Source organism: Physeter macrocephalus, chromosome 5, assembly GCF_002837175.3.
Source record: "Physeter macrocephalus isolate SW-GA chromosome 5, ASM283717v5, whole genome shotgun sequence".
In the NCBI taxonomy this organism is placed as follows: Eukaryota; Metazoa; Chordata; class Mammalia; order Artiodactyla; family Physeteridae; genus Physeter; species Physeter macrocephalus.
In genome coordinates this window covers 83942432-83955488 of record NC_041218.1, presented here as the reverse complement: position 1 = coordinate 83955488, position 13057 = coordinate 83942432, and the positions used below count along the sequence as shown (strand labels likewise).

Genomic DNA, 13057 nt, shown 5'->3' with positions numbered 1-13057 from the left:
CACTGAGTCATCATTACAACCCTGTTGTGCAGTTACTATTACTCTTTTACGGATGAGGAAACTGAAGCTTGGAAACATTATGTAATTTGCACAGGGTTACAAAGCTAGTAAGTGGTAAAGTCAGAATCCAAATCTAAACAGCAGATTGCAGTTACTACTTGGCTACACTGCCTTCATGATAAGGACTAGGTCAGTATTTATCAGATGTAGGAATTTTACAGCTTAGTATAATTTTGAAATTTAAAAAGGAGGGATTAGAGTGCATATATGACATGTAACCTAAGTTTATTAACATTATTTCGCTGTTTATAATAGTTATCATCAACTATCCCATAATTTCACAAAAGATAGATCATTGTTTCTTACACAATTCTAAACAAGAAAAGAAACTATCTGGAAAAGAGCAGTCCTTCTCAATATAGGAAATTGCCAATGTTACTCCAATCTTGGTACGTTATGCATTGGCCTTTTATCACTGAAAATGTTACAAGTAACCCTTAAAGACATGTTAGGGTCCTGAGATACTCGAGAAGTATTATTATTATGATAAAGCATTTTGAAAACTAAATCCATGCACCTAAGAAAGTCAAAATTTGAAAAAAATTTCATGAGTATGCATTTTGGTAAATATATTTTAATATACTAATAATTACACTGTATAGTCAGATGGCTGAGTCCAGATTTAAACTTTAAGAGATTTGTGGCAGAAATAGAAAAACTGCATAATTTATCATTACAATAAATGTGTTGAAGAAGTGTTAGGTTAAATCTAACACAATTGACCCTGGTATATGCTGATTTTTAAAAATTTCATTATAATAGATATGAACCTGTGACATGATTACTAATTATGGCAAATTATGTTGGCTTTTCAATTATGCAGTAATGTTACATTTCTTTCTTAAATACATTTATTTAAAAAAAAAAGAGTCCATTTAAATAAAAATTCTATTAAGCAGCATTGTTGATTATATACCAATTTATAGAAAATTGTGTTGGTGCTTTGTGAATAATAACCCCACTTAAAGATATAATGAATTTGAGAATCAAGAAGTGCCCAAGACCTTAAACTTATTAGAACATCATACCAGTAACTAAAAATTTTCAGTGGTCACCCAAAACTAAAGGTCAGAGATAATATGTCTTTCTGATCTAACATTCTAAGGCCTAGTTGAGTATACTACAAAGAGAAGAGACTGTCAGTATGCGTCTGTGAATCCTCAAAAAATGTTTTTAATTCTAGGTTTATTACTCTAGGAAGTAATGGGGCGAATGTGCGGCACTGGATGTTTGATTTTCCTGTCTAAGTAGAGGTGTTCTGAATGTGTTTGCAAGTAGAGGGAAGAAAGCCTGTACAAAGGGGAAACTGAAAATGCTTGAGAAAGGAGAATTGATGAGGCAAGCTCCCAAGGGAAGAGGTGGGGATGGGATCAAGATGATTGATAGAGGAAATGAGGGTAGCTGGGGAGTAAGAGGATTGATTGAGGAGATAAATTGGTACAGAATGAAGCCAGATGTTCAAAAAGCAAATGTTATCCACCTCACCCTTTTAAGTAGGGTTTTCCTGTTAAAATGCCTTGATCAGAGACTAAGGGTCAGATTTTCCAGTAATCACCATCATTGGTACCCACATACTACATTCCTCCCCTCTGTAGGTATTTTCGCTGTCTCTTATAGGAGTCCCCAGAATGAGAAGTAGGCTTACATTATATTAGATTCCACATAACATCAGGCTCATTACTTATTAGGTGAACATAGGGGGGCAGGTGGTAAGCTGGTCTAAAGGTAAAAGGCATACAGTCGTTTAAAAAAACAAAAACACCTCTTTATACTACACTGCCCTAGCTTCTGTTTGCTATAAACTAGCTAGGTGAGATATTTAAGTGTTAGTCAGATGTATAAAAGATATGCACGTTTCAGACATTCTAACTTGTTTCTTTCAAACTATTTTCCCAAGGTCTTTAAAGAAACATGGAAACATTATTTTTGCCTAGAGAAAAGTTTTTTCTTACATAAGTCAAAAGTCTGTTTTAATAAGTTTCTAAACGCCTTGATGGCAAAAGCACATGTGAGAAGTGTCAGAGTCTCAAGGAGTTGCAATTTCATTTGTTTGTGAGTTGAGGTTTGTAATTGTAAAGGCAACTTTCATAATCCCAAATTTTACTTCCACAATCTAAAATTCTCTGCACTGGAAAGCCTGCTTTCTCAAACTATGTATGACAGAGACCTCTGTTTCTTTCAATTGGATTTTAAATAATTAAATCATCAAAACTGGTGACTTTAAATGATAAACTTTTATTCTGAATATACTGTTTTTGCACAGGATTTAACGCAACATTTTCTGGGATTATAAATATTTTTATAACAGTAATATACAAATTTTTACAAAACGTTTTTATCAGGCTAATTTCCACAAAAGTGTCAAGAGAACATAATAAAGGGGAGAAAAGATCTTTTGTTCACAAAGCCACTTGGCCTTTTGCATGGATGCACACTGAGCACTTCAATAAAAGTATCCCTAACAGTATGATCCAACAACATACAGCACAACAAAACAGACAGCTTTGTCAGGTCACACTGTACACTCAATTGGCATCTATTCAAGACAGTATCCCATTAGTCTCAGTGGAATTTCTTTGAGTTAACCTTGTGAACTAGCAATAAAGTAGATGAAACTTGGTAAGGGTTGTCTAAGACTTTGAAATTCTGGAATTTTTTCAAGAAATCAAGAAACTTCACACTTCTGCTTTGCTGATTTGCTCTTTACAGAAATGTACATGGAATAATAGCAATGTTAACATTCTGCTATGGGAAAGCAACACACATTCCAGATAATTGTAAAATATTTGAAACTGTGGGCAAGTGAAACCATCATTCCATGCTACGCTTAAAAAAAAAAGTCACAACATCCATTTTGTTACACTAGGTCAGACTCTGTACCTCTAGACACTTTAATGTCAACTAACATGATTAATGGAATAGTTCAGAGTTTTAAATTAAGACATAGAATTTAAGCTTTGGTGGAGAGAAGGATTTAAATGAGATGTAAAATACAAGAGAGCATCAAATAAGCAAGTAAACACTTGGGTTGCAAAGGTCACTTAAAAGGGATACTGCCTATTTGAACCCCGTAAGGCCAGTTTTGAAGTTAATAAAAGGAATCTTATAGGAAAACTTACAAATGGCAGCAACACTGTCTTGTTTTTTCCAAGTTAAGCAATGATGCCTCAAGCATTAGAAACATGAAAAAAGATCATACTAAAATCTTATAGGCCCAGGACCTAAAAGTCTCTTCAATCCAACTTGCTAACTACGTCATGTTAAAAACCTGTTACAAATATGGACCACAATTGGTGTTTGGCAGTAATGCTGGTTGTTCAAATGAAGAAATATAAGCAAACCATTAATGCAAAGTTCATTCCCGTTATTCAACAGCAATGCAAGACTTTCGATTCTGTTAGTGACAAACTACATTAAGCTGCAAGAGCATAGCAAAAATTAAGTAAGCAAAAGGGGTTTAAAAGCTTTTTTCTTGATCTCTTGTACTGTTTAGTCTTTGAAAATCAGTATTTATAACAGGCTGAAATTTAAGTTCTTGTCAACAATTAGAACTCACAAAAAAATCCTAAATTAAAGATAACAATCGGTTGCGGTGAGTGTTACTGTCTTTCAAAAAATTACGCCAAACGCATGAAGACTAGTATTAGGCATGAGAACAATGTTCTTACCCAATTTATTAACGTATGTGTAGTTAATGTTCAGAGAGCATGTTCTTGCCCAATTTATTAACGTATGTGTGGTTGTTATAATATATGTTTATTTTATAACAGAAAACAAAGGATCACGGCAAGACTCGTGCATGAAAATATATTTTGATGGCAAGTGAAATCAAATAGGACCCTGCCAAGAGATGCCAAGTTTAACTGTGATTAACACGACAACAATGTAGTTGATGAAAACATATATTTCAGTAACATTAGTCATGAAAATATATTTAACAGATTTTAAAGATAATTTTAAGGTAGTTTGTTGTATGCTGGAAGCAATTCAGTTGTTTAAATGTGCGTCGTTTATATACACAAACTAACATAACTGTATATTTCGATATCCCCTTCCCAACACTTTCATGATTTAAAATAGTCTAGCAGAAGTTAACAATAAGTTTTAAATATTTAATTAAGAAACAACATGATTGAAACGTATTGTTACTAGAGTGAGAAGTTCCATATTTTTTTAAATCACTTTGGTGTTTTCTAAAATGTCAATGCCAGTTACAAATGAGACTACAAAATCACAACAATGCATTAGAAATGGTAACTGATGTCCACTCTTAGAACAATAGTTGGCAAAGTGATTCCATTTTCCCCTCCCCCCATTTTTAAATAAAAAAATATTTTAAATAAGGAAATGTACACAAATGGTAACTAGGGTATATTGGCGGTGGAGGAAATTACAAATGTATGCAAAGCTAAAACCAAAACAAATAGACCTTTTAAACTATGCTAAAGAATTGGTTATATCTTTGACATATGAAGCATATTAAAGCATGCCGGATAATGTTAATAAGATTTTTACTGAAAAATGGTATATAAGAAAATTTCCAGCATAGACGCACACCAATATTTGGCATGTTTGAAAAAAGAACAGATGCATTTTACCATTAAAAATATCTGCACGCTTGCAGCCTTCAGCAGAATTATTCCCTATAATTAGAGTTACACATTCATTGTTTTTACCCTTTCTTCAAGTACTGTTTACCCCTGAAAATAATCTTTAAAAACATAAATAAATTCTGCTACCATATTACTCTGTAATGAAATATCTGATTTACTACACTGACCATTTTCACTAATGAGGCTGTATAAAAACAATTTTGATTATTCACAATCAAGTATTCGTGTGCATACATACAGATTCAAGGTTTCCTATTTGTTCAGATTATTGTAAAACCCTCATCAAACTGCGTGGAAATTTTGGTCAAGTGATCATTACCATTTAAAACAGAGGGAACAAAAGCAGCAGCAGCAGCAAATTTGGGATTGTACGTGCTGCTATTCCCGCGAACAAAGAGGAAACCTAGGATGAATCTTCATTGAGAACATATATGTACTCTTCAAAAAATAAATGTGTCAAATCTGATTTAGGTACTTAAAATATCTGTACATAGGTTTTCAGGCAAAAGCACGAATCTGTATAAAATCCATTAATTCCCATTTCACCAGGTACCTAATCCAATCATTCAGCATTTACACTGCACAGTATATTCAGAGTAGTTTAACGACATTTTAAAAGATGACTTAAGTGCGTTACGTTGCAAGGTTCAGATTCTTACATAACAATAATGTCACTCAGTTAACTTTTCAGTGGACTATACTCTACAGTAAGAGAAAAACAAACCGAAAGTTAAAATAGCAGCAGCATCATGCAAAATACCCTTGGTAACCAAAGTTCATTTATCACAAGAAAAAACATTTCCCCTCCCCCCAACAAGCTCTCCTTAGAGCACTTTGAAATATCTGGCTAGCACTACAGAACTTTACTGTGAACAGAAAGAACATTACATCAAAGCGTCTATTAAGGGCTCACATTTATGAGGAAATATGTCGCATATTAATTCTACCCTCAAGCACCTTTAATTTCTTAGTTATTATTTTCAAACAACCAATTAATTACCCCACCAAAACTTGGTCATCATTTGTGTTATATTTCTGGCAGAGAAGCCACTCTTCATAAGGCATTTTATTCATGGCAATTTTTTTCGTAGAAAATAAGCCATAATTTCTATTTTGACAGATTACACCAATGTTAATTATCTCTCTCCCTCTGTCCCTCTCTATGTATATGTTCAATAATAATAAAGCAGGAAATAATTTTGAACAGAAGAATAAGTGAAGGAAAAAATAACCCTTTCTTTTCCCCTAGAGATTTTCTTGGTAAAACAACAAGGATTGCAGCAAGTCAGAATTCCAGGTCAAAATCAAGATAATTTGTATGATTCATAAATAACTGTGTGGGGAGCCCTTTACATGTAATCACCAACAATGCAATAACAAATTCTCAAATTTTCCAATAGAGAGCATGTATAGTATTTTGCTTTGATGTTATATATAGATGATGCAGGGTTCACACTTAATGATCTGACACCCTGACGTGCAGCCAGCGGGTGCCTTAAGAGTCTGTGTCTTAGAGTGATGCCACGGGATGGGCTGAGCTAGTGATCTGCTGATTCCACAGCTGACCCTCTTTTAATGCAATGGAGGGCTCATGTTTTGGCAGGGTCTGGAGTTTAATATGCAGATTTGGTTTTAGAAGGTCATAACTGGTAGTGTCTGCTGCCAGATAAAAGCCAAAGTAGTACACACTGGATTCCGATGATGGACCACAGGGAGGGACTTAACCCAGAAACACCCCCGCAGTCGGTATAATCCTCCTGTTGGAAAGAAAAGGAAAACAGAAAGCTCCTGAAAAATATTTAGTAAGACATCTCCCAGAGCACGCCGTGTTTAGTGCACTTCTGAACTCACCTTATAAAGCTGCTTTAATTTGAATCCAGATAAATTACACTGTCCTAGATTTTACTGTTCAACAATTTTAGATAAAGCCGTTTTCCTAGTACTGTTTGAAGAATGCTTTACATTTTTAGTTGTAGATTCTGATGATTATGAAAGGAAATACTTTAATAAATGCTGTTTTGAGTGATATTCCAATTTCTAAATTGAAAAACCTTACTTTCACAGTATTAAATATCCTTCTATATTTATAAGTACAAGATATAAAAATAAAATTTCATAGTCTATTTTATAATTCCCAAGAATTATGATATTGGCAATTATGCTCAATAAGGCAAAGTTTGAGATTGGTAAAATAAATAAATTTGAGAAATGAACTTCTATTTTCCCTATCCCTTATATCCGATTTCAAACGTGAACGTATCATGCTGCACATGTAGCATCTGGACCTTCATCAAGAATTAAAATGAAGAATAATGCAGTTGAACCCTAAATGAAAGGACATTCTGAAAACCTATATCCAAAATAAAGAGCTAAGCTAGCAAGAGAGGTTTATCCTGTTTAGAGAACCATGAAATAGAAGCTGCATATTTGCTCATTTGGATCCCCCCCTGTCTAGTGGCAGATCATTAGATTCCTTGCTAACACAAAATTATTCTTTACCTTTTATTCCTAGGTTCTGTATTCTGTAACATTTTCTGCATCCTTTGATTCCTTTAAATATACTGAATTTCATTAAAAAAACCTTCCTATTTTAAGAGGTACAAACTACTAGGTATAAAATAAGCTAAAAGGATATATTGTACAACACGGTATATAGCAATATTTTATAACTATAAATGGAATAAAACCTTTAAAAATTGTGAATCACTGTATTATATACACCTGTAACTTGAATAATATTATAGGTCAACTATACTTCAATTTAAAAAAAAACAACAGGAAACCCCCCTTCTCTCTAATTATCTTCCTAAACATCTTTCAAGAATTCACTAATCCAAGGTTCATCTTCCAATAATCAAAATAATAGGTTATGTAAGAAAATCAATAAATTTTCTAGTCTGAACAATTTTACAAAGACTCTGAGCTCCCAGAGACTAAAACATTGGCTCTTTTTGCTCATTAGGGTTTAATACAGTGCCTGCCACCAAGTAAATAACATTTCCTTCTTGAATTGTATTCTAAGGCAGCAGAAGTCTGTTAAAAGAGAATTCTGAGGAAAAAATCTATTAAGGAAAATTTTATTTTTCAAATCCCAGAAGTGGGATTGCTGGATCATACAGTAATTCTATTTTTAATTTTTTGAGGAACCTCAATATTGTTTTCCACAGTGGCTGCACCAATTTCCATTCCCATCAACTAAGTGTAAGGATTCTGTTTTATCCACATCCTTGCCAGCATTTGTTATTTCTTGTCTTTGTGATAATAGTCATTCTAACAGGTGTGAGGTGATAACTCACTGTGGTTTTGACTTATATTTCTCCGATGTGTACTGATGTTGAGTATTTTTTCACGTACCCGTTGGCCATCTGTATATCTCCTTTGTAAAAATGCCTATTGAGAGCCTTTGCTTATTTTAAAATCAGATTATTTTTTTGATCTCGAGTTATATGAGTTCTTCATATATTTTGGATACTGGCCCCTTATCACATACATGATTTGCAAACATTCCCTCCCATTCTATGGGCTGCCTTTTAATTCTGTTGGTTTCCTTTGCTGTGCAGAAGCTTTTAAGTTTGATGTAGTCCCACTTTTTCATTCTTGTTTTTGTTGCCTTTGCTTTCTTACGGTGACAAGTCCAAAAAGGCATTACCAACACCAATGCCAAGGAGCTTACTCCCTATGCGTCCTTCTAGGAGTTTTATGGTTTCAGGTCTTCAAGTCATTAATCCATTTTGAGTTGATTTTTGTGTATGGTGTAAGACAGTGATCCAGTTTCATTCTTCTGCATACGGCTGTTCAGTTTTCCTAGCACTCTTTATTGAAGAGACTATCTTTTCCCCAATGTATATTCTTGGCTCCTTTGTCATAAATTAATTGACCATATATGCATGGGTTATTTCTGGGTTATCCTGTTCCATTGGTCTGTCTTTTTTTATGCCAGCTCCATACTGTTTTGATTACTGTAGTTGTTTAATCTAGTTTCAAATCAGGATATATCATGCACCCGACTTTGTTTTTCCTTCTCAAGACTGCGTTGGATATTTGGGTCTTTTGTGGTTTCATATATGTATTTTAGGATTGTTCCAATTCTGTGAAAAATGCCATTGAAATTTTGATGGGGATTGCATGGAATCTAGATTATTTTGGGTGGTATGGACATTTTAACAATTCTAGTCTATGAGCCCTGAATATTCTTCCATTTATTTGTGTTGTCTTCAGTTTCCTTCATTAATGTCTTATAGTTTTCAGTGTACAGGTCTTTCACCTTCTTGGTTACCTTTATTCTTAGGTATTTTATTCATTTTGATGCAAATACAAGTGGAATTATTTACTTTCTTAATTTCTCTTTCCGATAGTTCATTATTATGGTATAGAAATGCAAATGATCTTTGTATATTAATTTAGTATCTTGTAATTTCACTGAATTTGTTTATTAACTGTTAATAAAATGTTAGTTTCTTGGTGGAGTCTTTAGGACTTTCTATATATAATATCATGTAATCTGCAAATAAAGACAGTTTTAATTCTTACTTTTCAACATGGATGGCTTTTATTTCTTTTTCTTGCCTCTCTGCTCTGCCTAGGACTTTCAGCACTATGTTGAATAAAAGTGGTGAGAGTGGGCATCCATATCTTGTTCCTGATCTTAGAAGAAAAAGCTTTCAGTTTTCACTACTGAGTATGTTAGCGGTGGTCTTGTCATATATGGCCTTTATTATGTTGATGTCCATTCCCTTTATATCCACTTTGTTGAGAGTTTTTATCATAAATAGATGTTGAATTTTGTTAAATGCTTTTCCTGCATCTATTAAGATGATCATATGATTTTTAGCCTTCATTTTGTTAATGTACGTATCACATCAATTGATTTGTGGATTTTGAACAATCCTTGCAATCCTGGAATAAATCTCACTTGATCATGGTGTATGACCCTTTTAATGTGTTGTTGAATTAACCTTGATACTATATTGTTGAGGAATTTTTCATCTATTTTCATCAAAGATATTGGCCTAAAATTTTCTTGTGGTGTCCTTGTCTGGTTTTGGTATCATGGTAATAAGGCTGGCATTGTAAAAATGAATCAGGAAATGTTCATTCCTCTATAATTTTTTGGAAGAGTTTGGAAGGACAGGTATTAATTGTTCTTTGAATGTTCGGTAGAATTCACCGGTGAGGCCATCTGGTCATGAACTTTGTTTCTTGGGAGGTTTTTGATAACTGATGCAATCTTCTTACTAGTAATTGGTCTGTTCAGATTTTCTATTTCTATTTTTTCATGATTCAGTCTTGATAGGTTGTATGTTTCTAGGAATTTACCCATTTCTAAGTTGTTGAATTTTTTTGGCAATTTTTACATTGTCTTGCTATTTCTCCCTTTAAGTCTGTTAATTTTTACTTTATATATTTAGGTGCTCCTATGTTGGGTGCATATTTACAAATGTTTATATCCTCTTGTTGGACTGACCACTTTATCATTATGTAATGACCTTGATTGTCTCATTACAGTTTTTAAGTCTATTTTGTCTATGTATACCCACCCCAGCTTTCTTTTGGTTTCCATTTGCATGGAATATCTTTTTCCATTTCAGTCTGTGTATGTCCTTAAGGTTGAAATGTGACTCTAATACACAGCATAAAATCATCTCCTGTTTTTTAAATAGATTCTGCTACTCTATGTCATCTGACTGGAGAATTTAGTCCATTTAACATTTAAAGTAATTGTTGATAGATGGTAATTATTATTATTACTACAATTTTGTTAAATTGTTTTTGAGTTATTTTGAAATTCCTTTGTTCTTTTTCTCTTATTGCTCTCTTCATTTGTGGGTTGATCATTTTCTATAGTGGCATGCTTAGATTCCGTTCTCTTTATCTTTTGTGTATCTACCATAGGTTTTTGCTTTGTGGTTATTATAACAACTGTTATAAATATATTTTATGTAAGCCTCATAATATTTAGTGTTATAAATAAGCTGATAAGCCTCATAGTAAGTTGACAACAACTTAAGTTCAAATGCTTTCTAAAACCCTAGATTTTACTTCCTCCTCCATGTTTTGTTTTTGATTTCACAATTTACATATTTTTAGTCTGTATCCATTACTTATTGTATGGTAGTTATTTTTACTATATTTGTCTTTTAACATTCATACTAGATATATAAGTGATTAACCCACTATCATTACAATATTAGATTATTCTTAATTTAACTATATATTGGTCTTTACCAGTGAGATTTATACTTTCATATGTTTTCTTGTTACTAATTAGTGCTGTTTTGTTTCAGCTTAAAGGAACACCTTTAACATTTCTTGTAAGGCCAGTCTGGTGGTGATGAACTCCTTTAGCTTTTGCTTGTCTACAACTCTTCATTTTGCCTTCAAAGTGGAAGGACAGTTTTGCTAGGTAGAGTATTTCTGGTTGGCAGGTCTTTTTCTTTCAGTACTTTGAATATATCATGCAATTCCCTGCAGGCCTGCATATTCTGGTGGAAAGATCCCGGTAGCCTTAGAGGTTTCCTTGTATGTAACAAGTTGTTTTCCTTGCTGCTTTTAAGATTCTCTCCTTGCCATTTACTTTTAAAAAAAAGTTTAATATTTTATATTAGAATATAGTTGATATACAATGTGTTAATTTCAGGTGTACAGCAATGTGATTGTTACACATAGACATATATCTGCTCTTTTTCCAGATTCTTTTCTTATATAGGTTATTACAGAGTGTTGAGTGGAGTTCCCTGTGCTTTACAGTAGGTCCTTTTTGATTATCCATTTTACATATAGATCAGTGTGTATGTGTTGATCCCAACCTCCTAATTTATACCTCCCCCAATGTTTCCCCTTCGGTAACCGTAAGTTTGTTTTTGAAATCTGTCTGTTCCTGTTTTGTAAATTAGTTCATTTGTACCATTTTTTTTATTCCACATATAAGTGATATCGTATGATATTTGTCATTGTCTGACTTAACTTCATTTAGTATGATAATCTCTAGGTCCATCCATGTTGCTGCACATGGCATTAATTTGTTCTTTTTTATGGCCGAGTAATATTCCATTGTATATATGTGCCACATCTTCTGTACCCATTCCTCTGTTGATGGACATTTAGGTTGCTTCCATATCCTGGCTATTGTAAATAATGCTGCTATGAGCATTGGGGTGCACGTATATTTTCAAAGTATGGTTTTCTCTAGGTATATGCCCAGGAGTGCAATTGCTGGATCATATGGTAGCTCTAATTTTAGTTTTTTAAGGAACATCCAGACTGTTCTCCATAAAGGTTGTACCAATTTACATTCCCACTAACAGTGTAGGAGGGTTCCCTTTTCTCTGCACCCTCTCCAGCATTTATTGTTTGTAGACTTTTTGTTGATAGCTGTTCTGACTGGTGTGAGGTGAGACCTCATTGTAGTTTTGATTTGCATTTCTCTAATAATCAGTGATGTTAAGCATCTTTTCTTGTGCTTTGTTCTGACTGGTGTGAGGTGATACCTCATTGTAGTTTTGATTTGCATTTCTCTAATAATCAGTGATGTTAAGCATCTTTTCTTGTGCTTTTTGGCCATTTGTATGTCTTATTTATTTATTTTTAATTAATTTTTATTGGAGTATAGTTGATTTACAATGTTGTTAGTTTCTTCTGTACAGCACAGTGAAGCAGTTATACATATACATATACCCACTCTTTTGTAGATTCTATTCCCATATAAGTCATTAGAGTATTGAGCTGAGTTCTCTGTGCTATACAGTAGGTTCTTGTTAGTAATCTCTAAATTTATCCCTCCTGGCCCCCCCATACCCCATGGTAACCTTACGTTTGTTTACTACATCTGTGACTCTATTTCTGTTTTGTAAACAGGTTCATTTGTACCATTTTTTTAGATTCCACATATCTGTATGTCTTCTTTGGAGAAATGTCTATTTAGATGTTCTGCCTGTTTTTTGATTATGTTGTTTTTTGATATCAAACTGCATGAGCTGTTTGTCTCTTTTGGAGATTAATCCTTTGTCTGTCACTTTGTTTGCAAATATGTTCTCCCATTGTGTGGGTTGTCTTCGTGTTGCTTATGGTTTATTTTGCTGTGCAAAAGCTTTGAAGTTTAATTAGGTCCCATTTGTTTGTTTTTATTTTCATTACTGTAGGAGGTAGATCCAAAATATCTTGCTGCAATTTATGTCAAAGAGTGTCCTGCCTCTGTTTCCTCTATGAGGTTTATAGTATCCAGCCTTACCTTTAGGTCTTTAATCCATTTTGAGTTTATTTTTGTGTATGGTGTTAGAGAATGTTCTAGTTTCATTCTTTTACATGTAGCTGTCCAGTGTTCCCAGCACCACTTATTGAAGAGGCTGTCTTTTCTCCACTGTATATCCTTCCCTCCTTTATCAAAG

The 13057-nt window shown here is 33.5% G+C and overlaps 1 protein-coding gene across 8 annotated transcripts in view; it reads right to left on the bottom strand.

Annotated features, from left to right (window-relative positions):
• Positions 1-2296: 2296 nt before the first annotated feature.
• Positions 2297-13057, bottom strand: part of CACNA2D1 (calcium voltage-gated channel auxiliary subunit alpha2delta 1) — a 507150-nt gene continuing 496389 nt past the window's right edge. For all 8 annotated transcript variants that reach the window (XM_028490128.2, XM_028490130.2, XM_028490133.2 and 5 more), the window contains one exon: positions 2297-6430. In XM_028490128.2, coding sequence (XP_028345929.1) covers positions 6314-6430 — 117 coding nt within the window. In that variant the 3' untranslated portion in view covers positions 2297-6313. The remainder of the gene's footprint in view (positions 6431-13057) is intronic.